This window comes from Brassica rapa, chromosome A07, assembly GCF_000309985.2.
Source record: "Brassica rapa cultivar Chiifu-401-42 chromosome A07, CAAS_Brap_v3.01, whole genome shotgun sequence".
Lineage (NCBI taxonomy): Eukaryota > Viridiplantae > Streptophyta > Magnoliopsida > Brassicales > Brassicaceae > Brassica > Brassica rapa.
The window spans coordinates 7696835-7722746 of NC_024801.2; the positions used below are offsets into that span (position 1 = coordinate 7696835).

The 25912-nt window shown below is 37.9% G+C and overlaps 3 protein-coding genes across 6 annotated transcripts; 2 read left to right on the forward strand and 1 right to left on the reverse strand.

Moving 5' to 3' along the window:
• The first annotated feature begins 7554 nt into the window (after window positions 1–7554).
• LOC103828536 (zinc transport protein ZntB) lies at window positions 7555–9967 on the forward strand. Of its 3 annotated transcripts, none has more exons than XM_009104140.2 (5): window positions 7555–7924; window positions 8003–8839; window positions 8936–9015; window positions 9134–9398; window positions 9478–9967. In XM_009104140.2, exons 2-5 carry the CDS (start codon window positions 8098–8100, stop codon window positions 9735–9737), a joined length of 1347 nt encoding a protein of 448 aa, XP_009102388.1. In that variant the 5' UTR covers window positions 7555–7924; window positions 8003–8097; the 3' UTR covers window positions 9738–9967. The 3 variants fall into 3 exon arrangements, with proteins under 3 accessions (XP_009102388.1, XP_009102389.1, XP_009102390.1); XM_009104141.2 differs by having other exon boundaries at window positions 7556–7924; window positions 8046–8839; XM_009104142.2 differs by having other exon boundaries at window positions 7563–7924; window positions 8049–8839.
• A 7489-nt stretch (window positions 9968–17456) lies between these two features.
• LOC103828538 lies at window positions 17457–19471 on the forward strand. The gene has a single exon (XM_009104144.3). It carries the CDS (start codon window positions 17633–17635, stop codon window positions 19316–19318), a length of 1686 nt encoding a protein of 561 aa, XP_009102392.1. The 5' UTR covers window positions 17457–17632; the 3' UTR covers window positions 19319–19471.
• Window positions 19472–19506: 35 nt separating this feature from the next.
• On the reverse strand, window positions 19507–24590 carry LOC103828537 (ribonuclease E/G-like protein, chloroplastic). Of its 2 annotated transcripts, XM_009104143.3 has the most exons (14): window positions 24274–24590; window positions 23882–23988; window positions 23626–23807; window positions 23267–23519; window positions 22109–23175; window positions 21722–22039; window positions 21581–21622; window positions 21159–21283; window positions 20941–21088; window positions 20599–20671; window positions 20383–20495; window positions 20116–20235; window positions 19894–20049; window positions 19507–19808 (listed from the first exon to the last, which is right to left on the reverse strand). In XM_009104143.3, the coding sequence occupies exons 1-14, from the start codon at window positions 24366–24368 to the stop codon at window positions 19614–19616; spliced, it is 2994 nt and encodes a 997-aa protein (XP_009102391.1). In that variant the 5' UTR covers window positions 24369–24590; the 3' UTR covers window positions 19507–19613. The 2 variants fall into 2 exon arrangements, with proteins under 2 accessions (XP_009102391.1, XP_033131070.1); XM_033275179.1 differs by lacking the exons at window positions 23626–23807; window positions 23882–23988; window positions 24274–24590 and having other exon boundaries at window positions 22109–23186; window positions 23267–23508.
• Window positions 24591–25912: the final 1322 nt, after the last annotated feature.

Genomic DNA, 25912 nt, shown 5'->3' on the forward strand with positions numbered 1-25912 from the left:
AGAGAGACGAGATCTGGTCACCACCACAACACCACACAGCCACCACCATCACCACACTCGGACGATCACCACCACCACCACCTGCGGCTCGGCTTGCTCTCTCGGGGAACTCGCGGTGAGGAGAGAGGAAGAGATCCAACGGAAAGAGAAAAGAGAGGGAGAGAGAGAGAGGCGTGAGAGAGGAAGAGAGAAAAGGAAAAGAGAAGCTTGACGGCTAGGGTTTCCTAGTCTCTCTAAATCTCTGCAGAGCTTCGCTCAAGTTTCCGAAATGAGAGAAAAGAAGGGGGCTGCATCTCTTTTTATAGGAAAGGGTGAAGGGAACCCTAGGTTTTTGTCAAATGGGCCGTAGAGAAGCCTATTTTCTTAGGGAAATTTTTGGGCCAAGAACCGGGCCGTTACAATTCTCCCCCACTTGAATGGAATTCGTCCCCGAATTCCGTATGTCGATACTCCAACTCTAACATCCCAAACCCAAATGGGTAAACAACTCGTCCCTTTGAAATCTAATGGTTCATGCAACAGACCAAGTTCCATATTCCTCACGGATATCCAACGTCCTCTTAAATCCCCAAATCGATTCTCCAACATCGTTCTCATCCCTAGATTGCTTTCATCTCATATGCATTTCCATATCACCACCACTCTTGTCGACGTAATTCTCTGATGGTCATGTACCTCTTCTATCCTTTCATAAAGCAGCTCATCATCAACAATTATATCTGCTAAGCGGTTTCTTAGATCATCTCAGGCTCGAAATTCTGCTCTCTCCCACTTTGGTCCAACATAAGAGATTCAACATGGTTGTTCATACAATTCTCAATAGGGGATATCCATTTGCTCGAGTCGTAGCTAATGTCTTGCATGGATTCAACTATTATCAGATCCATTAACAAACTTCCTCTCTAAGCTCAACACACATGTACACCACATAGGTTGATTGCCATGTCCTTGGCGACCCAACAACAAAAAATATATTGTTATTCATATTCCATTTCCATTTTGACACATACAACTCTTGCATCAATCATATACAGCCTCACACTCCACTGTTCTCAACTAACAAGTCTCAACTGCAAAGCTCCCTTAAAACCCTCTTTATCCTTACCCATGGCAGTTCCTCTTCGAATTCTGATAAATCTATTTGATGCCCACTATAATGTCCATTGCGACCAATAAACTTGTCCAATGATCTCTTCCTGTTCATTAATCTCTAACTTCCGTATAGATTCTCGCTAAGCCCCGATGATATCCCTAACACACTGCAACATCCCTGAACACTGGTACACCTCTAAATACGCATCCCAAAATTATGTTACTTCATATCATTCCAAACTCCAACTCCAGTAGGTGTCCATGCAGATTCACACCGTTGAGAGATATTAACACTACCACATACACACCTCTGGTCATCATTCTCTATACTTCCTTGGTCATATCCCAGGTAGTCCGAATTAAAGTTGCCCTTGCCGGAACCGGTAATTAGGATAGTACTTCAACCGCGGATCCTACTGGTTGAGTCCAGCAGCCCCGACTTGGTATTTAGCTACTCCGCACCGAACATATCCTCGTCCTCTGAGTCCTTCGGTCTGACCATGTTTTCCTTGATGAACGAACCTCCTATCATAGCCCTACTGGTTGTACTGGTAGTACGCTCTCATCCATTATTTCCTAGTGTGGTTCTTCTCGCACTTCCACTCTTTTCACAACAACGAAACTGCCTTGTGTTAATGGCGATGTCACAAGTTCTCCTTGGGCTCTGAGTATGTGATGCTTGGTTAGCCTATGATCTTCTTACAACCAAAACTATAGCTCTGCACCCTTTTAGATTAGCTCATGATCCCAGTAATCTTGCACGTTACAACTATTCTTCAGATCGGTTCTCATTTCCTTCAGGAAGCGGTGAATCACTTCTCGCCCCCTTAGAGAGTGCCCGACAAATCTTCTTAGAGGGTTACATCCTTATTGTATTCCCTTACAATCATGTCTCTTTGGCGGATATCCTAGAACTAGCCCTCCATTAGATATATGTCCTTCCTCGAGAAATACCTTCATTGACTTATGACCTCAACTTGTTTCACTGCACCTCTAATGTTCCTCCAAACCCATGATATCCGCCACAACCTTAACGCTCTCGGTAGTTACATTAGTCGGGTTTCCATCTCTGGCTTTCCTCCAACCACTCCAACTCATGTGTCTGGCGATGAAACTTCGTCAATGGGCGTCACCGATGGGGTACCACCTTTTCCTTTATGGTTCACTGAGTCCAAGTGTAGATCGGGTACCCCCATGCAGGTCCACGATACCCGTAATTGTCACTCTGGTCGTTACTGATTGTTGAAGACATCCTTCAAGTAGACATCCGATCAGAACCATAATAGAAGTGTAGATATAGTGGATGGTTTTGAAATCGTTCACAACTTTCAGGAAAAATCAAAATTTTCACAAACTCTTTTCTTTTAGTGAAAACAAGTTTTTTTTTTTTTTTTTTTTTGAAAACGTCGGAAATGCCGATCCCTTAGGACAGAACTAAGGGATCTTAACCCGCTCTGATACCAATTGTAACATCTTTGTAACATCCCGATCCCCTGGCGTCCGACCGGGGTTATCGAAGGGGCGTTATGGACACGTGTCTACTCAGTTAGACAACCTTACGTGTCCCGTTACTGGTTCCGAGAAACGAGCACATAGCCTTCTTTGAAATACCGTCATACCCACATCCATATACTTCTACTTACAGTCCTGCGCACAGGAAAAATGGAAATGGAGGAGTGAGCAACAAGTTACTCAGTGAAGTGGCTCTAGACCAGCCTGCCCGCATGACACTCTATACTACTCTATGGGGGAACTAGGACTGACTAGCCACTACAGTCAGTTAATGCATTTTTATCATTTCATATCGTCATCTGTAATTTCCACATTCAATTCCATACATTTCTAACAACCTAGTGATCAATCAATACAATGATCTCACTCATTGCCACACACGTCAAACCCTAGACTTAACCGACTCATCTTATGACACCTTTAACTCCCCGTTACCCGACCATGAGCTAAAGACCCTACAATGCACGTCCTTATCATCAATACGTCCTTATCATCAGTGGGTAGCCCAACTAGGCTTCTACCCCCATATTCTTGTGGATTGGCCACATCTCCTATGGGTGCTTCCATATTCTTGTGGATTGGCCACATCTCCTATGGATACCTAGCGTGGAACTACTGCCACACATACTTATCATCAGTGGGTAACCCCTACTAGGCTTCTACCCCATATTCTTGTGGATTGGCCACATCTCCTATGGGTGCTTCCATATTCTTGTGGATTAGCCACATCTCCTATGGATACCTAGCGAGAACTACTGCCACACATACTTTCCTTAGACTCTATATGCTTCCCCACCCATGCTTAACTGTAACATCATTCTTTCATACTTTTACTTATCATTTCACATTCTTATCACTTTCACTTATCCCTTCCCATTCCCATTTACTTTCCTTTTTCATTTAGACTTGTACTTGGACTCAATCACTAGACGCCACCCGTTATCGGTGTCACACACAATACACATCGCACTCAAGTTTCACTTACAATATCATTAGCAATTAGTAGTCATCTATCATCTTAGCATTCATTCTTTCTAGCACCCTAGCTTTAATCACAAACCACTCATGGGACTACACATCCAAACGCACAAGCATCAATTATTAATCATTCATCACCACAACAACACAAGACAGTTCATTGAGTCCCATTTAACAGTATGAGGGTTCTTATGCATCATGATCCATTCATCTATCAACCTATTACCAACCATGTTCTATCATCCTAGCTCTCAAACAGGGTCTAATCAAACCTAACTCCAACATAAAGGAGTATACAGAACATGAGAACAAGATGGGTTCAAGACACTCCACCTTAGCCTAGATCTGGATCTGGAAACAAGGATGAGGAGATCTGAACAGATCTGGAACAAGTAAACAAGAGAGAGACGAGATCTGATCACCACCACAACACCACACAGCGACCACCATCACCACACTCGGACGATCACCACCACCACCACCTGCGGCTCGGCTTGCTCTCTCGGGGAACTCGCGGCGAGGAGAGAGGAAGAGATCCAACGGAAAGAGAAAAGAGAGGGAGAGAGAGAGAGGCGTGAGAGAGGAAGAGAGAAAAGGAAAAGAGAAGCTTGACGGCTAGGGTTTCCTAGTCTCTCTAAATCTCTGCAGAGCTTCGCTCAAGTTTCCGAAATGAGAGAAAAGAAGGGGGCTGCATCTCTTTTTATAGGAAAGGGTGAAGGGAACCCTAGGTTTTTGTCAAATGGGCCGTAGAGAAGCCCATTTTCTTAGGGAAATTTTTGGGCCAAGAACCGGACCGTTACATTCATGGTTGCAGAGATCAGAGATTGGAGAGAGAGGAGGATGAACAGGTCAGATTTGCTTTGGATTGAAGACGGCCAGAGATCTAGGTTAGAAATTAATGGCAAGACTTTTGTAATTTTTAAAATAAAATAAGGTTATTACCGACTTTTAACACTTTTGGATGAGTTTGCTGTAGTTGGAAGCATTCAAACATCTCATCCAGAAATCCCGAAAAATCCGGATGAGTTTTCAAAATTAATCTGGATGCCGCGTCCAACTTAACTTTCTATTTCGCGCCAAACGAACATCGGTCCGCGTCTGCGTCTGGATGTCGCGTCTAGTTTACAAAACGAAGAGGGCCTGCAAAAGATAAAGGTGCTAGGGATGAGAAAGGTAGGGAAGATATGGGGATCAATGCGGCTCTGAGTACCATAATGACTACTCTGGATAATATGAAGTGAATATAAATATGAAGTTAATGAAAGTACTTTTAAAAAAATGATTTAAGATCCTCTTATCAATATGAAGTGACTATAAATTAACTGAGTGTGTCTTCTTTTTGAATTTACAAGTTAAAACTTTTTTATGATCTTGAGGTATATGTTGACTTACAATTATTTAAAATCTTACATGTAAATATAGTTTGTGATCCTAGTTCATATTAAGTAGTCATAAATTTATATTATATGATATGTATTTATCATACATAAAATGTATAAATAATCTAATAAAAGTATTTAAAATCTTATATCTATAAACTATAACAAATATATAATATTATGAATGAAATATTCTTTTCATTTTTCTACACTAAATTTTGAAAAAAAAATATAAATCCAAAATAATTAAATTATCTTAAATTAATAACTCTATAAATTAAAAAATTCTTGTAGTCCCAACAATATTAATTTATGGAGTTTTTACTATATTTCACCGCTAATGAAAATTCTCTTCACAACTAAATAACTGTAGTTGTCTTACAAAAATATACTAGAGCTTGACTCGCAAATCCGCATGAGTGTTTTTTCATTATTTTTATAAACAAATATTTTTTTGTATAAATAGTGGTATATATTTTTAACATTTACATGCATTAAATATTGTTTAATATGATCTTTGTAAACACACTAATTTTATAGTTTATATTAAGTAATGTTTTGAGCTGTCAATTGTATCACCCACATTTCTAATCGTATATTTATCGTATGAGATTTGCATTGGGCTATTATTTACTTGAAAATATGTGTATAATAATGTATTTATAGATTATTTATTTTATTTATGTGTTACATAAAATAAATATTTATAACTTTACAGTTTTAATGAATATAAATTTATATTGATGAAAATAAAGTAGGTTAATCCATTAACTTAGTAAATTTGTGAAACAAACTCACAAAAGCGTTATTATAGTTAAATATATATTTATTCTCTCTCTCTCTCTCTCTCTCTCTCTCTCTCTCTCTCTCTCTCTCTCTCTCTCTCTCTCTCTCTCTCTCTCTCTCTCTCTCTCTCTCTCTCTCTCTCTCTCTCTCTCTCTCTCTCTCTCTTCTCTCTCTCTCTCTCTCCCCCACGAGATTGCTTGCCTCAAATCTATTTTACAAAATGTACAAATGCGATTTTGAGAGTGTCTTTCATATGTCAGCTATACACAAATACTCATTTATAATGGATTGGACTATTGGTCAAAATTTCCTCCATAGATATCTTTTATCCCAAACTATATTATTACAAATATAATAATACTCATTTAGATAACTCTTCAAATATTAATAATGATTGATTTTTTTTATGTTAATGATTGATATTAAAGAGCAAGCTTTAAATACATGGTGGACTTGGATGACATTGAAAATAATTACTATCTACCGTTGAAGTTCTATAAATTAATATTCGATAAATTAATAAATATTGTAAATTAATAATTTTTTCCAGTCCCAAATTGGACCGGTGTAAAATTAGACATAATTCGATAAACTATAAGATAATAATATTTACAAAAAATTTAAATAAATATATGGGTCCATTAAAATTATAAATTAATAACTACCACATCCATAAATTTTCTATGAACATATACAAAACTTTTTATTGATTATCTTTCTTCAAAATGAATTTCATCTTAAGTTTATTTTTAGTTTTATCTAGTTACATACAAAAGTAAATTTATATTATATGATATGTATTCATCATACATAAAATGTATAAATAATCTAATAAAAGTGTTTAAGATTTTATATCTATAAACTATAACCAATATATAATATTATGAATGAAATATTCTTTTCATTTTTCTACACTAATTTTTTGAAAAAATATAAATCCAAAATAATGAAGTTATCTTAAATTAATAACTCTATAAATTAAGAAATTCTTGTAATCCCAACAATATTAATTTATGGAGTTTTTACTATATTTCACCGCTAATGAAAATTCTCTTCACAACTAAATAATTGTACTTGTCTTACAAAAATATACTAGAACTTGACTCGTAAACCCGCATGAGTGTTTTTTTCATTATTTTTATAAACAAATATTTTTTTTGTATAAATAGTGGTATATATTTTTAACATTTACCTGCATTAAATATTGTTTAATATGATTTTTCTAAACACTCTAATTTTATAGTTTATATTAAGTAATGTTTTGAAAAGTCAATTGTATCACCCACATTTCTTATCATATATTTATCGTATTAGATTTGCATTGGGGCTATTATTTACTTGAAAATATGTGTATAATAATTTATTTATAGATTATTTATTTTATTTGTGTGTTACATAAAATAAATATTTATAACTTTACAGTTTAAATGAATATAAATTTATATTGATGAAAATAAAGTAGGTTAATCCATTAACTTAGTAAATTTGTGAAACAACTCACAAAATCGTTATTATTGTTAAGTATAGATTTCACAAATCATATTATTTTTTTAATTATTTCTTGTTGATGTAGTAAGTTAGTCATGGTGAGATATACAAAGAAAACTATGCAATATATATCACTATTGAAATTGAAATTTAACAATATTTATTGCCATATCAAGATGTATAGTTAATGAAATATTTATTACTATTGAAAGTTAGCATAATTAGTCTATTTAAATACATGGGTGGATTTGGATGACATTGATTACTATCTATTTTACCCTTAATAAAAATTCTCTTCACAACTAAGTAATTGTACTTGTCTTTATGAAAGGAATACTATCCAATCTATGAAAGGGTATCATATGTTTTTGTGTATAAGACAAATACAATTATATAAAAAGGTTCATCATATAATGGGTTCTTCTAGCTCTAGTAGGAAAAGAAAGGTTCATAAAAATAACATCTCTAATCTGTGCCATTAAATTTGTCGGAGAGAGTGGACGTGTTTATCCGGTCAACGCCAGCTCCGACCTTTCTCAACAAACCCTCTCTCTCTCTCTAGGTTCACTGTTTCATCATATCCTTCCACGAGATCGCTCGCCTCTTGAGAACGATTCCACAACTTCTTCTGATTCAAAGCTTCTTCTGATTAGTCTCCGCTGATCTAAGCCTCACTTCGATCCCTGCATGTAAGTCAATCATCCCCGATCTTGTTCCAGATTCACAACTCGTAATCATATGATTCTGCATTCACCGATTCGTTTCAGGAGTTTGATTACAAAAGGTTTCTATTTTACTTGCATGAATCAGCAGCTCCAACCTTAAATTGCCGAGAGAGAGAGAGAGAAAAAACAAAGCAAGGATGCAGCAGGAAGATCGAATTGGAGGAGATGAGTCAGATCTCGAGTCTTTGACAAGCGCTTCTCTTAGAGACGCTCATAGGTTCAGGGCTCAGTATTCAGGCATGGTGAGGCAAAGAGCTTATATATTCGACGGTGATGGCAAATACTACAACAAAGAATGGGATCTCAAAGAAGGAACAGGCAAAGAGTTTTGTTGGTATCATGTTGAGTTGCCTAAAGGAAACCAGAAGCTCTCTCACTCCGCACAGCATCTTATAGACGCTCTCTGTCCTCCCTTGAAGCTGCAAGACATTCTTTCTCTTGTTAGTAACGGACCCTTTTGCGGGCATGTTGATGGGGCGCTTGTGTTTCGAGTTAACTCTCCTGGTCCTGCTTCAAGCAGCTTTACCTTCAAGATTGCTGCTAGGATCACTGAGAACTCTGTCATTACTGTCTCTTTGGGACGTGTTCCTAGGCTAGGATTCTCTCCTATGGGTCAGTCTCTTCTCTCCGAAGTCCCTAGTGTGGATTCTCCTTCCTACTATCGCGGTGAGCACAAGGAAAGAAGTGGGATTGTGATTGAGGAGCATGTTCTTGAGTTCTTGCTGACCATGAATCACTCTGAGGAAGCTGATAACCCTGTCCCCAGCTCTGTTTCGAATCTTGTTGTTCATATTATTGATACACATGTTGATCAGCTTCAAGATGTTGTCACTAAACTTGAGATCGAATTGGATGCGGTGGAACTCGAGATGGATAGAGGTTAGTTAGTTAGCACTCTTATCAAATTATGTGGCAGCTTGTTAGAAGGTTTTTGTGTATTTCATATGAATAATCGTCTTCTTCTTTGGACGATAGGTGGATTTGCTATGAAGAAACAGATGCTGGATGATAGAAGGTTCCCGAAATTGCATCTCAACTTGCAGCGTCTTTTGCAGGTACGTGTCACCAAGCCTAAAGCTTATAGTAACACTCTTATGCATAATCTCACTGTCTCTGCAGTAACTTTTATTGTGTGTATCTACTCTTGAGTTAGAACATTTGCATGAATCTCAGGTGATTGCACATGGAGAACAAGTGTTTCCAAGAGTGAAGGAAAAATGTTCCACGAAGCATTGGTTTCTTGCAGAAGATATCAACTCTTTGGAGGAGTTGATTGGGAGGTTGAGACGTTTAAAAGAGAATGTAGGATTCATTGCGAACCGTGTGAATGCAATCCAAGCTGGTTTGGATAGTTGGCAAGCTGAGCAAATCAACCGAAAGCTCTATTACCTCTCCTTTCTTTCCATCATATTCCTTCCTCTATCAATCATCACCGGAGGTTATATATAAAACTCGCCAAAAACCTCAATTCTCTGTTTTCTAACTCTACCTAACCTTTTTGTTTTTTACTGTGGCAGTTTTTGGGATGAACGTTGGAGGAGTTCCTTGGACGGGACAAAGCCAACCTGAGCTAGCTGATGGATTTAGAAACGTGATGTACATATGTCTCATAATGCTGGTTGTAGTGTTGTCCTGCTTTGGTTTTCCAGCGTTATATAGTCGGATAGCTTCTTGGTGGAGAATGAGAGCTATGAATAGAAGTTGGTCTCTTAATAGGAGATCGTTCCAGAAAAGACCAAACATAGTTCAAGAAAGAAGAGGCTATCTTAGGCTCTAAAACCATTATATGACTTCAAGGACTTGTATTGAAATCTTTCATTTGCGTTTCTTTCACGTTTCTTCTTCATTTGCAGAACATACTACTTTTCATCAGCTTCTTGTGTACTTTGTACTTCTTACAGATTTTTTTTTACTTCGCATATTGTTCTGCTGTTTAGATCTTGAGTTAAACTACAATGTACAGCTACTATTCATTTAATTCTTGATCTGTTCTTCATTTAAAATGTTTACTTAAATGGCCAAACTAATCATTCACAAACCATAGTGAAGTTACAAGATAACCTTGTTGACGTACCCAAGTTTATGGATCAAATTTCAAGTTTCTTAACATTCTTGCAAAATCGAGTGAATATGCAACAAATCGTACAGTTATAGATATGATCGCACAAGACAGAGTTGCATAAGACTGAATGGAAAGTTTTCTCCATTTAATCAATTGCAAGAGGTGGTGTTAAATATGTGTTCGGTAGGTTCTCATGTGACAAGTTACAAGAGAGTTTGATTAAAGATAAGAGAAAATAACAAGGTTTCCATCAAGAACAAAGAATCAAAGATAAAACCCTAAGGGTTTGAATGGTAACCAAGGAAACAAAGAGGAACACTGCATTCCTTAATGTTCCTCAAAAATGTTACCATTCGTGAGAAATATTTTTTCCTCTTCATTCCTTCTCATTCCCTTTTTTGTATAAAATTATAATGCAAATTTGTTCCTTGTTAGTTTTGATAAGGAACCCTTGTTCTTCATTATTCCCAAAATTTTATTCCTATTCATTTTTTTTCTAATCATTCCTAAAATTCTAACCGTTCGTGTCCTCTCTAGTTTCTGAATGCCCTTTTTCTCACCCATCCTCTCTCTTTATACTCAGCCCATTTCTATCCTTAGCTCGGTTTGACATAACCGGCGGGACCGAGTTGTCTTTATTTTGTCTGTTGAGAATAGGTTGAGTTCTGTATTTGATGGGTCTTGTTGGATATAATTGTTACGCAGAGAAAAGACGTTTGTAATAGATTTCTAGGAATAGGATCAAAGAATAATGAGCTTGACAAAAGATGTTCGCAAATAGCTGATCGGTGTTGAGATGCTGCAAACCAGGGTTTAAAATAGAGAACATGAGAAAAGGTAAAGGCATGTTAATCTCGGTATCCGGTTTACTCGAGAAGTGGAAGCGTTGCTCCAATCGAAAGATGAGACGTGCGTCGTTCTAGGAGTTTTAAGTAATTATTATTTGATTACGAGTTCTCGTAAAGAAAAAAGAAAACGCTGAGTCTTCGAGTCCATCTTGCTATGCGGTGGAGGTAATCTCAAATCCTCTTCCTGCTAATTGCCAGCCAAGACTCGTGGCCACTAGCCACAATCTTCTTCGTGTCCTCAAGGAAGCGTCCCGGGCAGGAAGCAATGTTTGGATGTCAATCTGCACAACAAACAAACAAACTATGCATCAAGGTATATCTTTTATCAAAAAAAAAACTATGCATCAAGACCAAAAAATAATTCAAACACGAGAAAGACACCAGCTATCTACCGAGTTTTGGGGACAAGTGGACAACACATAAGCTTCCCTTTTAAATTGTACAACTATTTTCTTAATAAATGATTTACAATGAAGATAACAATTTATGATTACAAGAATTTGAAGGAATGAACAAAACATTAGACAAAGAGTTTTGTTTTAATAGATTGTAGACAAAATCGATGTGTTGTTTACAACATTATATAAACTATATCAAAAATGCCTATATTTACATATTTCTTACTATACATCAAATAGATGAAAGTAAAACATGATTGGGAACACCATTTTCAACATGCTAGTGCACTATAATTTAGCAGACCCCTAGAGAAATTTTCTAACTAGCTCTAAGCGGAAAATTAAAATTTTAAATGAAATCTGATTACACGTGCGCCAAAGTTTTCAGAGGAATTGCGAAGTATTCTAATTCGTGGTCAAATTTCTTTGAAATTTTTATCTTCCGCTTAAATATTAGTTTAATGGACTTCTTTAATGGAATCCGATATATAGTCCTTGAATATGAAAAACCTGCATATTGTAAAATGTTTAAGTAGTTTTAAAACAAAGAAAAACTTTTATAAAAGACCTTCTAAACTTAAATAAGAAAAATACAATTACAATAAGTTAATATATATTTTTATCTGAGTCTAACACACAAAAACAAAAATATATTTTATATTCTGGAGAAGTATGCTAATGAAATCTTTCCAAAAAAAACTCTGCACTTTGATATATTTTCTTCAGATCTGAAAATATCTGCATATCCAAAAACGTTAAAATTCATTTTAAACAGAAAAATTTTTTAGAATATAATTTTATGCTTAAATAAAAAAAAAAAAATCATATTAGGTTGAATATATAGTTTTATTCGAATCTAGCAGACAAAAATAAGTATCTAAAATTTATAAATTTACCTTTTAAGAAGAGATGATGAAAGAGTTATTTTCATATATAGACACATTATGACTTTTTATTACACTGCAGAGCAGAAGTTGCTACTAGGACACTTTATGTTGGTTAAAGTCTCCTTTATCCTTAAAAAAGGCAAACTAGGCGTGTGCATTTTGGTAATAGACCAATTGTTTCTGGTTACTCTGGTTCGGTGGTTTAAAATTCAAAACTGATGAAAGCTGATTGGTGGAATCTTAGGCGTAATTTTTTTTTGGGTTAATAAACGAGTTTGGGCCCGTGAAAAGTTAAAACCGTAATCTTTCAATTTCTCCCATTGATAGACCTAATTTCCCAATCACCGATGGTGGACCCGATGGCGGAGGAGAGACGACGGTGATACTTGGCGAAGACGAAAGGCGTGGTGAAGCGAAAGCGGCCGGGAAAAGCTGTAGACGATGGGGAGTGAGGTTTTATGTTTTTTCTGGTCTGTTTAGTTCGCTTCAAGAAGCGGATGGTCGTGTTGCAGAGGCGGCACCATGACGTTTACACGGTGGAGACTGACAAAAAACACCATGACATCGAGTAAGACGCGAGCAGCAAAGGAGAAAGCAAAAGGTGATTTTTTTTTTCTCCATCTGTGCAGATTTAGGGCTTGGATTTAGGGAACAATTTCAATTTGTTTTTGATTTTGCTAAGTTTGTTGTTGTCTTACAGAGGCCGTGAAACCGGAGGAGGAAGCAGTTAATGAGAGGAAGGAGGATTTTGCATCATTGGCCGACGTGTTAGATCCTGAGCATGATCCTCAGATTAGTAGGTGAACATGTATTCACACGTTGTAGGTTGTACACTTGAATATGTGGTATACATGTGTATAATGGTTAACGTAGTTGTACTTGTGGACAAGTTCTGAAATGTAAGTATTTTTATAAATGAACACGAGCATAAATGATGTTTGTGTTGTACATGTGTACACAATCTGAGATGCTTATTGATTTTGCTTTTTGGTTGTGATTTTTTGGTAGATATGAGTTTTAGATCCGGAGGTTGTTTGGGGATTAGGGATTTGATTTTGTTTTGTTTGGATCTGATTTACATGATAGGGGTGTGTGAGTCACCCTTCTACTGCTTAGTGTGTGAATAATGAATCCCTGTGACTTTGGTTCTGGGTTTTTTTAGATTGCACAGTTAGTAGAGTTTCTAAGTGGTATGACTAAAAATGTGTGATCTAGCTTGAAGCTTCTGTCTTAATGACACATAGTTATGGATACTGAGCATGTTGTCATATTTGAAGTCGTCCAGGTATGCTAGGGATCTCGTGGAGCATGTTTTGTGTGGAGACCTATAGAATGGAGCATCGTGGCTGTGGAGATTAAATCCATGTGTACATTAAATCCATGTGTACACCATTGTAATGATATTTTTGTGTACATCATTGAAATAATATCCATGTGTACACCGATGTAATGATATTCATATGTACACAAAAATATAAACTTTTCGACTTATAGCAGAGTACCGATTTACTCCTTTGCAAATTTATTTATTATTTTTTATTCAAATACTTTATACATTAAGAACCATAGAGAGAGTGTGTACATATGGACAATATGAATATATTTCATTGATGGGGTGGATGAATATTGTTTAAACCAACTATATATATAGTGAGTGAAATAAGTGTACACAAGAGAATGTGTACATATAGACATTAGAGAGAGAGTGAACATATGGACAATAGCATTAAAATATTGAGAATTGGTGTACATTTGGATACATCGTGTATATGTGTACACTTTGATGTGAATATCACGTACACTCGGATATTGTTGTCTACATGCAATTGTGTAAGGTGGACTTATTTTAGAAATGTGGTTCTACAATGTAGAAAGCCTTTTGAAATTCATTACATCTAAAAAATCACAAATAGCTCAATAATGAACATATCAACATGTACACTTGTTTACCAATTTCCACATGTACACTTTACCATGGTGTAAATTTCAATTAGACATTTGCAAATTTATAACATGCATTTACAACATTGTAGGATTAAAGGAAGCATCTTGTATATAGTATGAATATAGATAAGTGTTTTAAGAACATAAGACATCAAGCCACAAGCATAAATCTTAGCTATTTGTTGTAACATATAAATCCACAAGTAATACATGGACTTGCACAGCATTAAAATAAAAAAATTTGCTAAAGCAATGAGATGTGTAACAACTGCAAATTAAAAAAAAAACTATAAAAATGAAGAAAATGAATCACAGTCATCATCTTTCTACACACAAACAAGAAAAAAAAACGTGAAAGAGAATTATTTGTTTCCAGAAAGATCATCTTTCCCCCAATTCCTTGCAGTATTGTCGTCATCTCCCCGTGGCCTTTTCTTCTTCTTCACAAGGTCTCTGAAAAGCCTTAAGTTTAAGGAAGATGCAGAATAGGGACTAATAATCAGGGACAAAGTTTAGTTCACTAACTGCAATTTAGGGACTGATAATCAGGGGTGAATTTCGTGTTTTTTGTTCCAAGGTTCAGGGTAATGAGGAATCAAGGTGTTAAGGCACCGGCGAGAATAGGATGAGGGAAGATGGTGAACTTTCTGAATTGATCTCGGCCGTAGAAAAATAAAAGGTTGATCTAACGGTTGATGTGCAAAGTAAGGTAAGTGTCTTGTCTAAATCTATGATATTACATCTCAGCCTTTGATAATATAAGGAGATGGGATAAATCCCGCCAGAAGGGACATTGGGAAGAAGCTTTGTACTTCATCTGTAACGAAAAAAAGAGAAATGTTAGTTAGGAAAGTAATTAGATCCAATACTAGTTGTTAGGTAAAGTGTGTGTGTATAACAAAGTGTCTTATGGTGTAAATAAAGATAGGGAAAGTGTCCTAGAATGTAAATCTTTCGATGATGAAAACCATGCAATAAAAAACTTTTAAATACAAGATAAAATGGTGAGAAAGACATGAGAAAAAAGATGATAAGCTAGTATAAAGTTTGGTATCTTCAAGTTCAAATAGAATAGAAAGAGATTTTAGAGTTTTAGAAAGAAAACTTTATATTTTCTTGCAGCCATTTGAAAAAAAAAAGAGAAAGTGGTAATTTACTTTATATAAGAAGACAAAATATCCAATTAGATTAATAAAACTAGGTGTAAAAGACTTTTGAAGAAATTGACTAGTGCATCACATTTTAGCAGATTTATGAAAAAGTGTTCTAGCCCTAAATTTACTTTACATTCTAGAAGACCTCTAAATAAAAAGCTTTTTATTTATATCCAGTTACATTATTTTCAAGTTATTTTTATATTTGATTGAATTTGAAGTATATTTGCATTTAAATTCATGTTTGGCAAATGTCTGAAGAAAAAATAGCCAAACATATTTTTTATATATTTAATTTATATTATATTTAATTTTTTGAAGTATGAATGCAAAATTATATTAATATTTTAATATTAAATATTTTAGAATTTGATGAATTTACACTATATTTTTTTTTGATATGAGATTTTCAAAAAGATAGGATATAATAAATAATATTATATATTTACGTTTATACTTTAAAGATAAACTATTGGTATAGTTTTGTGCATGTAATTAAATAGGAAGAATTTGCTGAATATTCATAAGAGGTAAAAGAATGAAGAATATAGCCATTATACAGTAACTCAAGATGGATGGGACAATTTGCACAAAACATGACTAAAATCTCCCTCCAGGCGCGTGCGCTTGATGTTGAAATGCAGAAGATAAAATTATTATACTATACTACATACTATTTAGTATAGTCACACGAATAATTTCACTCTAACTATAATATATTTCATTTAGAATAGCATGGCAATTGATGTTAGTTAACATAATGAAACACAACCAAATAAACCCTAAACCTGCTATCTAAACAATAACTCTAAACACTAAACTCTAAACCCAAACTCTAAACTCTAAACCCAAACGGTAGACTCTTAAACCCAAACCGTATACCCTAAACTCAAACTCTAAATCCAAAATCTTAACCCAAACCGTAAACCAGAGCTACCTAAACCCTAAACCAAAACTCTAAACCATAAACCCAAACCCTAAACACAAATTCTTAACCCAAACCATAGACCCAAACGGAGCTACCTAAACCCTAACCCCCCCTAAACCCTAAACCCAAACCGTAAACTCTTAACCCAAACCTTAAACCCAAATTGTAAAACCAAACCATCCCCCATAACGGAGCTACCTAAACCCTAACCTTGAAGGTCTAAACCCTAAACTCAAACCCTAAACCCAAACTCTAAACCCTAAACCCAAACCGTAAACCCTTAACCCAAACCCTAAACCCAAATTGTAAAACCAAACCATCGCCCATAACGGAGCTACCTAAACCCTAACCTTGAAGGTCTAAAATATACTATCTTTCATTTAGAATAGTATGGCAATTGATGATAATTACTATATTGATGAATGAGAAAAGGAGGAAAATGGAGAGGAGAGGAGGAGGAAGGAGGAAAGATAGAAGTATGGAGGAAAGGAAAGAGGAATGAAGAGAGAGACCGGGGAAGGGAGGGGAGCAGAGAAAGAGTAGGAGGAAGTGTAAGAGTGAAAGCGACATCGGAGGAAACTATACTATTTTGATGAATAGATTAGTATACTATAATGTAATTTTAATTCAAATATTGCATAAAAGCAATATAAACTGTCAATACAAACATGTACGTGAATCTCCATTAATTTAGAACATTCATTCAACACTAATGAAGGAGAGGAGAAGAAGGAGAAAATACTAAGAAATCATTTCTATTCTATGTTTATCAAATAGAATAGTACAACGCAGTGTGTACTGTTTATCTTCTCCAATAGTTCTGCGCATTCTCTGTTTCTTAATCTACATGTATCAAAAGTAACAAAATTCTAAAGCCAATTAAATATATAGAGAAAAATAATATGATAATCAGTTGTTGTGTCTGGTGATTATACAGCATGCTAAATCAGGATCTTATGCTCTTCAATCTAACCAAATTACTTTGATTTGTTTATTTTGATTGTAAAGATCGTCAGGAAATTTAACGGCTTCGTGACTTTTGTGTGATGAAAAGGAACAAAAAATAAAAAGAAAAAGCGCGTGTGTTAGTTGGTAAAAGGTGAGAGTAATTTTGTATATATTGTAGAAAATATATGGTATATCATAGCATATGCCTTATAATAGTTATGTACTTAATTTTTTTTGTGCTATGGTCACGTCCCCTAATTTCCCAATTAAATAAAACAACAAATACTGATGCTTTATAATGTAAACAATGCCTTCCCAATTTTTTAAGTGGAACCTTGGTTTATTAATTTGACACTATAGTGATTTATTTGTTTGTGGTAAAATTACAAAATCTGCCATTGTCGGTGGCTCTAAGCACTCACAGTAGCACTCATACTTCAAATCCTCCTCCGTTGTAAGCTGTAACCAAGACAAGTGCCTCCGGATCTGAACCGGAAGTAGCAATGTTCGGCCGATCTGCGCTTCACCGAGCCGGCGGTTTCCGTCCGGAGAACCTAGGTCAAAACGCACTTAACCTAATCGGAAACATAGGCTTCTCCCTCTTCGTCGTGGGCGTCCTCGTCTTCACCATCATCGCCGCCACATACGAGCCCGAAGACCCTCTCTTCCACCCCTCCGACAAGATCACCACTTTCCTCACCTCCACATCCAACGCCACCTTGAGATCCGACGAGTCCGTCGTCAAAACCGGCGAAGATTTCATGCCCGTTAACCAAACGGCCTTCGCGGCGTTCATCAACATCACCGACGTGGAAGCCACCGCCACCGAGGAGAACGAGCTCGACTGCGATGCGAGCGTCCCCGTTGATTGCAAAGACTCTGATGTTTTCCATCTCATGATGAAAGCCACCATTGAGAGGTTCAAAGACATCCACTTTTACAAGTTCGGTAAGCCTGCGGTTGGTGAAGGTGCCAACTCTTGTGACATGGCGTGGCGTTATAGGCCTAAGGATGGCAAGTCTGCTGCCTTTTACAAGGATTACAGAAGGTTTGTGATTCACAAGTCTGACAATTGTACTCTTAGCGTGGCCACTATTGGAGAGTATCATTCTGGTTTGAACGCTAGGAAGAGGAAGAGGAATCAGAAAGCTGGTTTTGAGAAGACTGATGCCAAGAGAGATGATTTCTCTTTGCCTCTTGTTGGTGAAGCTGTTAATGACTCTCTTCCTACGGTTGAGTCTGACAAGGCTTTTACAAGCGGCAAGTACTTGGTTTATGTCGGTGGAGGTGATCGGTGCAAGAGCATGAACCATTTCCTTTGGAGCTTCTTGTGTGCGCTTGGTGAAGCTCAGTATTTGAACCGGACTTTGGTCATGGATCTGACTCTCTGTCTGTCCTCTGTCTACACTTCCTCTGGGCAGAGCGAGGAAGGGAAGGACTTTAGGTTCTACTTTGATTTCGAGCATTTGAAAGAAGCTGCTTCTGTCTTGGATGAGGCTCAGTTTTGGGCAGAGTGGGGGAAGTTGCATAATAAGAAGACTAGGTTGGGCCTTCATCTCGTGGAGGACTTTAGGGTCACGCCCATGAAGCTTTCCGATGTCAAAGACACGTTGATCATGAGGAAGTTCGGGTCAGTAGAGCCTGATAACTACTGGTACAGAGTTTGCGAGGGAGATGCAGAATCTGTCGTTAAAAGACCGTGGCATCTTCTCTGGAAGTCAAGAAGGTTGATGGAGATCGTCTCTGCCATTGCTTCGAGGCTAAACTGGGATTACGATGCAGTGCATATCGAGAGAGGAGAGAAAGCTAGAAACACGGAGCTTTGGCCCAATCTTGAAAAAGATACTTCTCCGAGTGCTCTCTTGTCGACCTTGCAGGACAAAGTAGAAGAAGGAAGGAATCTCTACATCGCAACGAATGAAGCGGAACTATCTTTCTTCAACCCTTTGAAAGACAAGTACGCTACTCATTTTCTTGACGAGTACAAAGACCTGTGGGACGAGAGCAGCGAGTGGTATTCGGAGACCACAAAGCTTAATGGAGGCAACCCGGTCGAGTTTGATGGTTACATGAGAGCATCTGTTGATACAGAAGTGTTCTTGAGAGGGAAGAAGCAGATTGAAACATTCAATGATCTTACAAACGACTGCAAAGATGGAGTTGGGACTTGCAACGTTGCAGCTACTTGATCTTCTATCTTTAGATTCCTCACTTTCTTTGTTGTTTGAACCACCTTGTTCCACTTGTTTTTAGTTTTGTCCTTGTAGAATAGCTTTGTCTTTCCCATAACTGTTGTTTCGTCTTTGTTACCTTTAGACCAGTATTCGACCTTCTGTTCCTTCTATAGTTTGGTTCTATATCTTTATAATGCAAAACATCAAGGAATAAGATACTGATGATACACAAAATCGATTCGGTACAACTAACAACAACAGTGTCATTTCAGACCTCTAGCAGAAGTGATGCGAAATTTTAAAAGATGTTTCATCGTCTGTGTTTACTTCCAGTCTTATCCTTCTTCATCGGAATAAGAGTGAGCTTCTTCTTGCCTGAGGAGTCTGCTATGGCGTCAGCTTTCTTGAGCAATGATATGGCAACTTGATGCGGTCTTTCGTTTACAGTCTTCTCATCCATGAACGGTTTAACCTCAAAGGTTCCTCTTGTGAAATGTCTAGCAACCTACAAAAAGACATTTGTGCCTCAGTTAATAACCAGACACAACCTCATCGATGCATAACTTCTGGCTGAAGGATTTGAAACTTACCTTTAAGAGAATCCATACTTTCAGGGCACTACTTAGGATTGCAAGCCTCGTCCTCTTCCCCGTAGTCAAGAAGCTGGACATATGACTGTCCACACGCAATATGAATCTTGGCCAAGACTTGGGGTTTTCCAGGTCTCCTCTTTTCTCCATCTTTGCCTGAAACATTTAGCTCGTCAAGACATGGAACAAAAGAATCTGAGGTTGTAATGTTAATGCACTCACGAGCTGCCGACAAATCTCTTGTTCAATTTTTGAAAAGGAAGTCTCTAGTGCCTCCACTCTACCAGTTGCGTGACAGCAAGAACACGGTTCACTAATCATGAATGTTACACTCGGCCGAACCTGTAGATGAAAAAAAGTAGATTCACTGCAATTAAGTATAAATCAAGAGCTCACATTTGTATCAGTATACAGTGGACGCGCTACACCAAGACACATGATTACATGCTTTACAGGAAGAGTAAAATATCCACAAGTTGAGGGCTATACCCTTTTTCTAGTAATCTCCATGAGTCCGTGTCTAGACAGCTCTGAGACTTTTACCAGTGACCTATCTTTCTCCACTGCTTTCTTAACCTCTTCATAAACGAGTCTTTTATTTGCTGAAACACACAAAGGCACAAGAATATACAAGAGATAATGGATTTTCCCATCCACAACTTTTAAGAATGTACTTGCACAAATAACAATGACATTCAAACTCACATTCATCTGCCATGTCAATGAAATCTACCACAATGATACCCCCTATATCTCTCAGTCGAATCTCCCTTGCGATCTGCATCATTATTGCATCAAGAAATAATTAATAAATGCTTTGCAAGATTAGCATATTGCAAAAACTGAGAAGATTCCAAGGATAACTACACAAGACAAGTAGACCTCGCACAGTTACTCAATGTTAAAATTTTGTGAAGGCAATCACCAAGAATCAGATTATAGATGTGTAGAATAGAATAATTATTAAGGCAATTTTAGAAGCAGATGTTCTGCCGTAAGGCTTGGCAAATGAATATGTAATCCACCAGCAAAATATGTATCACATACTTGTCTGGCAGCAGTAAGGTTAACTTCCAAAATAGCTTTCTCCTGTGAATTACCCTGACCAAACATTCCATGTCCTCCGTTCACATCAATAGAGACCAACGCCTCAGTTTGTTCAATCACTAACGAACCTCCATTGGGGAGTGGGACTCTGCAAGACGGAAAAGATCATTTACATGAAGATATCTAGGAAGGAAAAAGTGGGTGACATGGGTCCATACCTTTTACTGAGAATACCTTCAATCTCCTCCTCAATGTTGTATAAATCAAAAAGAGGGATACCCTTATCATGCAATTCCACTCGATCACAAAGATCAGGTGCCATATCCTGCAGGTAGTTTGTGACCTGGAAACTAATACTCGTTAGTGAAATGGTTTGCATACAGTATCCACCACTTGGGTAAGCCGTTCTAGTATATGGGAAATGTATAAACACTAGCAAGTGCAGTAGTTGGTAGCGAAAGAAAATGACACGTGCAGCTATAGATATTTTCTTTAGCATTTGAAAATATCATCAAAGATTTGGTGTAAATCAACAATGTATGAGGGTTATAAGACCCATTGTTTACAACAAGGAAATGTTTCTTTCAACACACTATCCATTTCTTAATAAATTCACTTGAGCAGAATGGGGAAAATGTACCTCATGGTATGTCCTGGGAGAGTCAACCACCATCTTCTCAACCTATATATTAAATCAAAATCTTACTATCACTTGACATGTCAACCAATAGAACCTAAAGGAGCCACATGAGGAGAAAAATATGGACACTAGCCTAACTACCTTGTCATTGAAGTAGTCCTGTACAACTGAAAGTGTTTGACCCATTGCTCTATGTAGCAGTGCTGGAATGGCTCCTTCCACACCTTCATCTGCGGCAAGGGACGCAGATTTTGCTTCTTCCGTAATGGTCTTCCAGGTTAAAAGCAGACCTTCTAAGTCTTTCTGCAATTCTTCTAGAGAATGGCCAGCAGCTACAGTCCTTACAGTCAGACCAAAGCCCTGAGGCTGCAATGTTTTTGCTATAACTTTTAACCGGGTTCTCTCAATTCCTGAGATCTTTTTTGAGACTCCAATTCGTTTGCAACGAGTCATTAATACCTATTAAGACATACTTTACTCAGAAAATAGAATAATAAGAAAAAAATGATTAGAGTTACAATGCCATACCCAGAATCTGCTTCTCAGTTTTGGGTAAGCAGTGAGAGTTGGACCTTTCGTGCCAAGGCCCTCTTTAACAACTTGCACAATTATCTTGGTGCCTTTCCGAACTTGAATCCACTTGTTATCCCTAGACGACACATTCTTAGGAGACTTTGCAACATGTTCTCTCTCCAGAGGAACGAAGCCATTCTCAGATCCAACGTCAAGATGTAGCTCATCTCCTTGATTGCATTTGTCAGAAGCACCTTCCACTCCGCCATGGTTAACGACAGTTCCATTAATTAGAGCATCGGAGACATGATCTTCATCATTTTCATGATCATCGTCATCATCATGAAAAGATTCCCCAGGGTCATTTGAATCAATGTCTAATAAACTACTTGCTTCAAAGTCATAGGAGGCGTGTTCGGTTTCATGTGGAGCTGGAATGTTGGTAATGGAGTCGAACCGAGAACCATCAGTTGCTTGCTTATTTGATCCATCACAGAATGGAGGGAATATGAATGGTTCCCTGTTTGGCTTAATGTCCATGAAAGAATGTCTAGAACTTCCGATATTCACAAAAGCACCACCCATATGAGGCACAAATTTAGTGACTACGCCCAGGTAAACACTATCACACTGCACGTTGGTCTTAACTGGTTCCAACAACAACTCAACGAGCTTCTCACCATCCAATACAGCAATCCTTTGCACGGTACATATAGACGAGTTGATCAGTATCGTAGTAGAAATGGGTTCTCGTTTGAAAAATTCATCATCAGGTAAGAGAGTCTCAGCCGGCTGGTGATTTTCCTCATCAGTATCTAAGTTGTTTTCAATTTCTTCACTGCTTTCAACAACTTGTTCGCTATCAGACTGCATATTCCTTGCATGTTGCAAGGTAACAGGTTCCTGAAGAAACCATGGTTCCTCAATAGGCTGATAGTTGTCAGAAAATAACGCACTAAAATCTGAGTTATCTGATGAGAAGGTTGCAAGCTCATCACTAAAGAAAGATTCATCTTCTAATTGTTTATCATTCAAAAGTGGTCTTGGGACTTCCACAGCAGTATCGGAGAGAGTGCATTCATCTGCCAAACCACTGGAAGCATTTGAGTTTTAAAATATTTTACAAATAGATGAAAAGAGACTAAAAGAGGAGGAGTCACCCAGATGTGTTACCTTCGCTATGACCTGAAGTAACAGAGTTTGGTAAAAGGTGAGCATCATCGATCCAAGAACCCCATAAGTAGGAGTCTTGTGATTGAGAGGAAACACTCATCCATGAATCCCTTATGATTACTTTTCTGTCTCCATTGACAGCCGAAGGCAGAGATAAGGAAAACTGGGGCCCTGGTCTCCAGATGACGTCAAAGGAAGAATCATATCCAGCTTTTAAAAAATAATTGTACCTGAAACTGACACCAGAAGCAATCTGCCAAGCACATTAAGTTATAAGCATACGAGACTTGAACTAGCTAATGATACATCTCTACATTACGTTCCCTATGGCTCAAAACGAAACAAATAAATGGATATACCTTGACTTTAGCTTCCCATTGATTATCATTCCCAGTGGGATACATTGAAATGGCGCAGTCTGGCTCCCAGCTACCTAAAGCGGAAGGATCTCCAGTAACGTAGAGATGTTCGTTGGGTGCAAGGTCAGCTTCCACGATCCAAACAACCTCGCATAGTCCTTTGAGAAGCCTGGCTGGATGTTCTGAGAATGCAGAAAACAAAAGTTACGACTCAACTGAGTTTCCATAAACAGAAAAGGTTTGGTCTCCCAGTTACCTTGTTGTGCAGCAGTTATAGTAGCAGACCTTGCACGGATACGAGAGACCCCAAAGCACAAGGTGAGCCTAAACCTCTGTCCACGTTCGATATGAGAGAACATATATCTGTTGAACGACAGAGATTCTACTAAGTTCATGGAGAAACAAAGTACAAACACATAGTCAATCCTTCAGAACAGGCATAGCTGTCAGAAATGTGTAGCCTAGCCATCACCATATGGATATACACAACCAGTTTCAGGTGCAATGTTTAAACAATCCAACATCTTCCCTAAAACTAAAACTCTCAATTCATTCAAGCTCTAAGTCTCATATATCCAAAAGCTTCAATTTTTAATGAGAGCGACGTATACAAAGTGTATGCTAGAATGCCTCAATGAAAGAACTTACGAAGAAACAGGAAACCCAGAAGAAACAAGCCATGAGGAGCGTGGAGAAACTGAAAATTGAGGAAGACGGCGCCACGGAACTTCAGCGACGTCCATGGTGTTGTTGAGTCAGTCTCCTGGAAACGGAGTTAATCAGTAGCGCCGATGTGGTGAAAGAGCGAGAGAGATGAAGAAGGAGCTTGGGTTTGGTTTCAGAGGAGGAGAGAGAGCTAAGAAAATGGACTCCGGGGAGGGAGGGAGGTGAAGTGAAGCAGATGACGATAACGGGAGGATATGGTCTCTCTCCTCTTTCTCTTTGGTGGCTTTGGCGCCTTGTTGTTGTGGCACGTGTCTTGGATGTCATTTCATACGTGTGAAGCTCTCTAAGCCCAATAACCAATTATTATATTTTTGGTATCTTTCTTTCAGGCCCATTCTCAGCCCAACTGATAAGCTTCTCTAGTCATTTGTCGAATGATTCTCCACTGGGTCAAGATTTCAAGAAAATTTTACAGTTACACATACTTTTTCCCTCTTCCATATCACATAGACATACTCTCTCTACTTGTAGAATACTTTATTATGCTAAAATGACTTAACTACCCCACAAACTGAGAACCCACCTCTAGTTTAGTTAACACTTTTTACACTTCTAGTTTAGTTAACTTGTATTAACGTCATTTTTTTTAATTTTTTACCTCACATAATTTCATCCTCTCTATCCTAACCCTAGATGTCGTTCATTCATCTCCCAAATCAGTTTCACGGCGTAATCCCCTAAATCTCCAATTACTCATCCCACTTTCATATCCTCAAGCTCTCCATTCCAGGTTCCTCCGAACCCCAATTATTTGTGTTCTCCGCGGCTCAGCTACAGAACCACGCTGTCTTTGTCGCCGCCTCGACATTGGCCCATTCTCCGACGAACAATGACTGGTACGTATCTCCTACTCTGATCTCTCGCATTTTTTTGACCTAACATTAATTCTAACTAGTTTCCTTTAACTGGAGGTGGAGAAACTGGTGTGTGTTCCCGGCCAGATCGCCGGCTTCTGGAATGGCTCTTCGCAACAAACTGTTTCCCAATGAAACGCTTAAACGTTTATTCCAAACCCGACATACTCTGTTTCCTCAGTCATGTCCTTCGCGGCTCAGACGAGTTTGAGATCATAAGGAACTCTTGCTTTGGTCGCCTCTTCGACATCCCTACTCGCCAGTCCCCTGTCTCGCACAAGCTTCTCCACAGCCTTTTGTGCAAACAGATTTTGCCCCTTCAGGAGTATACGCTCTGGCCAGTTGTTGGTGGATCTCCCTTCCGGATCTCCCTTGCTGAATTCCACACTGTCACAGGTCTCCCTTGTGGTCCTTTCTCCGCAAACTATGAAACACTTTCATTCAACATCAGAAACCCTGCTAAGGACCCTCTACGGCAAAAACTACTTGGGCCTGACTCGCACATTTCTATAGCTGACATTGGGCACATGCTTGAGACTGACCAAACCATTCCCAAAGACAAGAGGCTTCGACTCGCACTCATCATGATTGTCGACGGTGTGCTTATTGCTCACAAACAAGTTGCCAAGCCTACTCTACACTATGTGCGTATGGTCGACAACCTTGAAGACTTTTTTAACTTCCCCCGGGGCCGTGAGTCTTTTCTC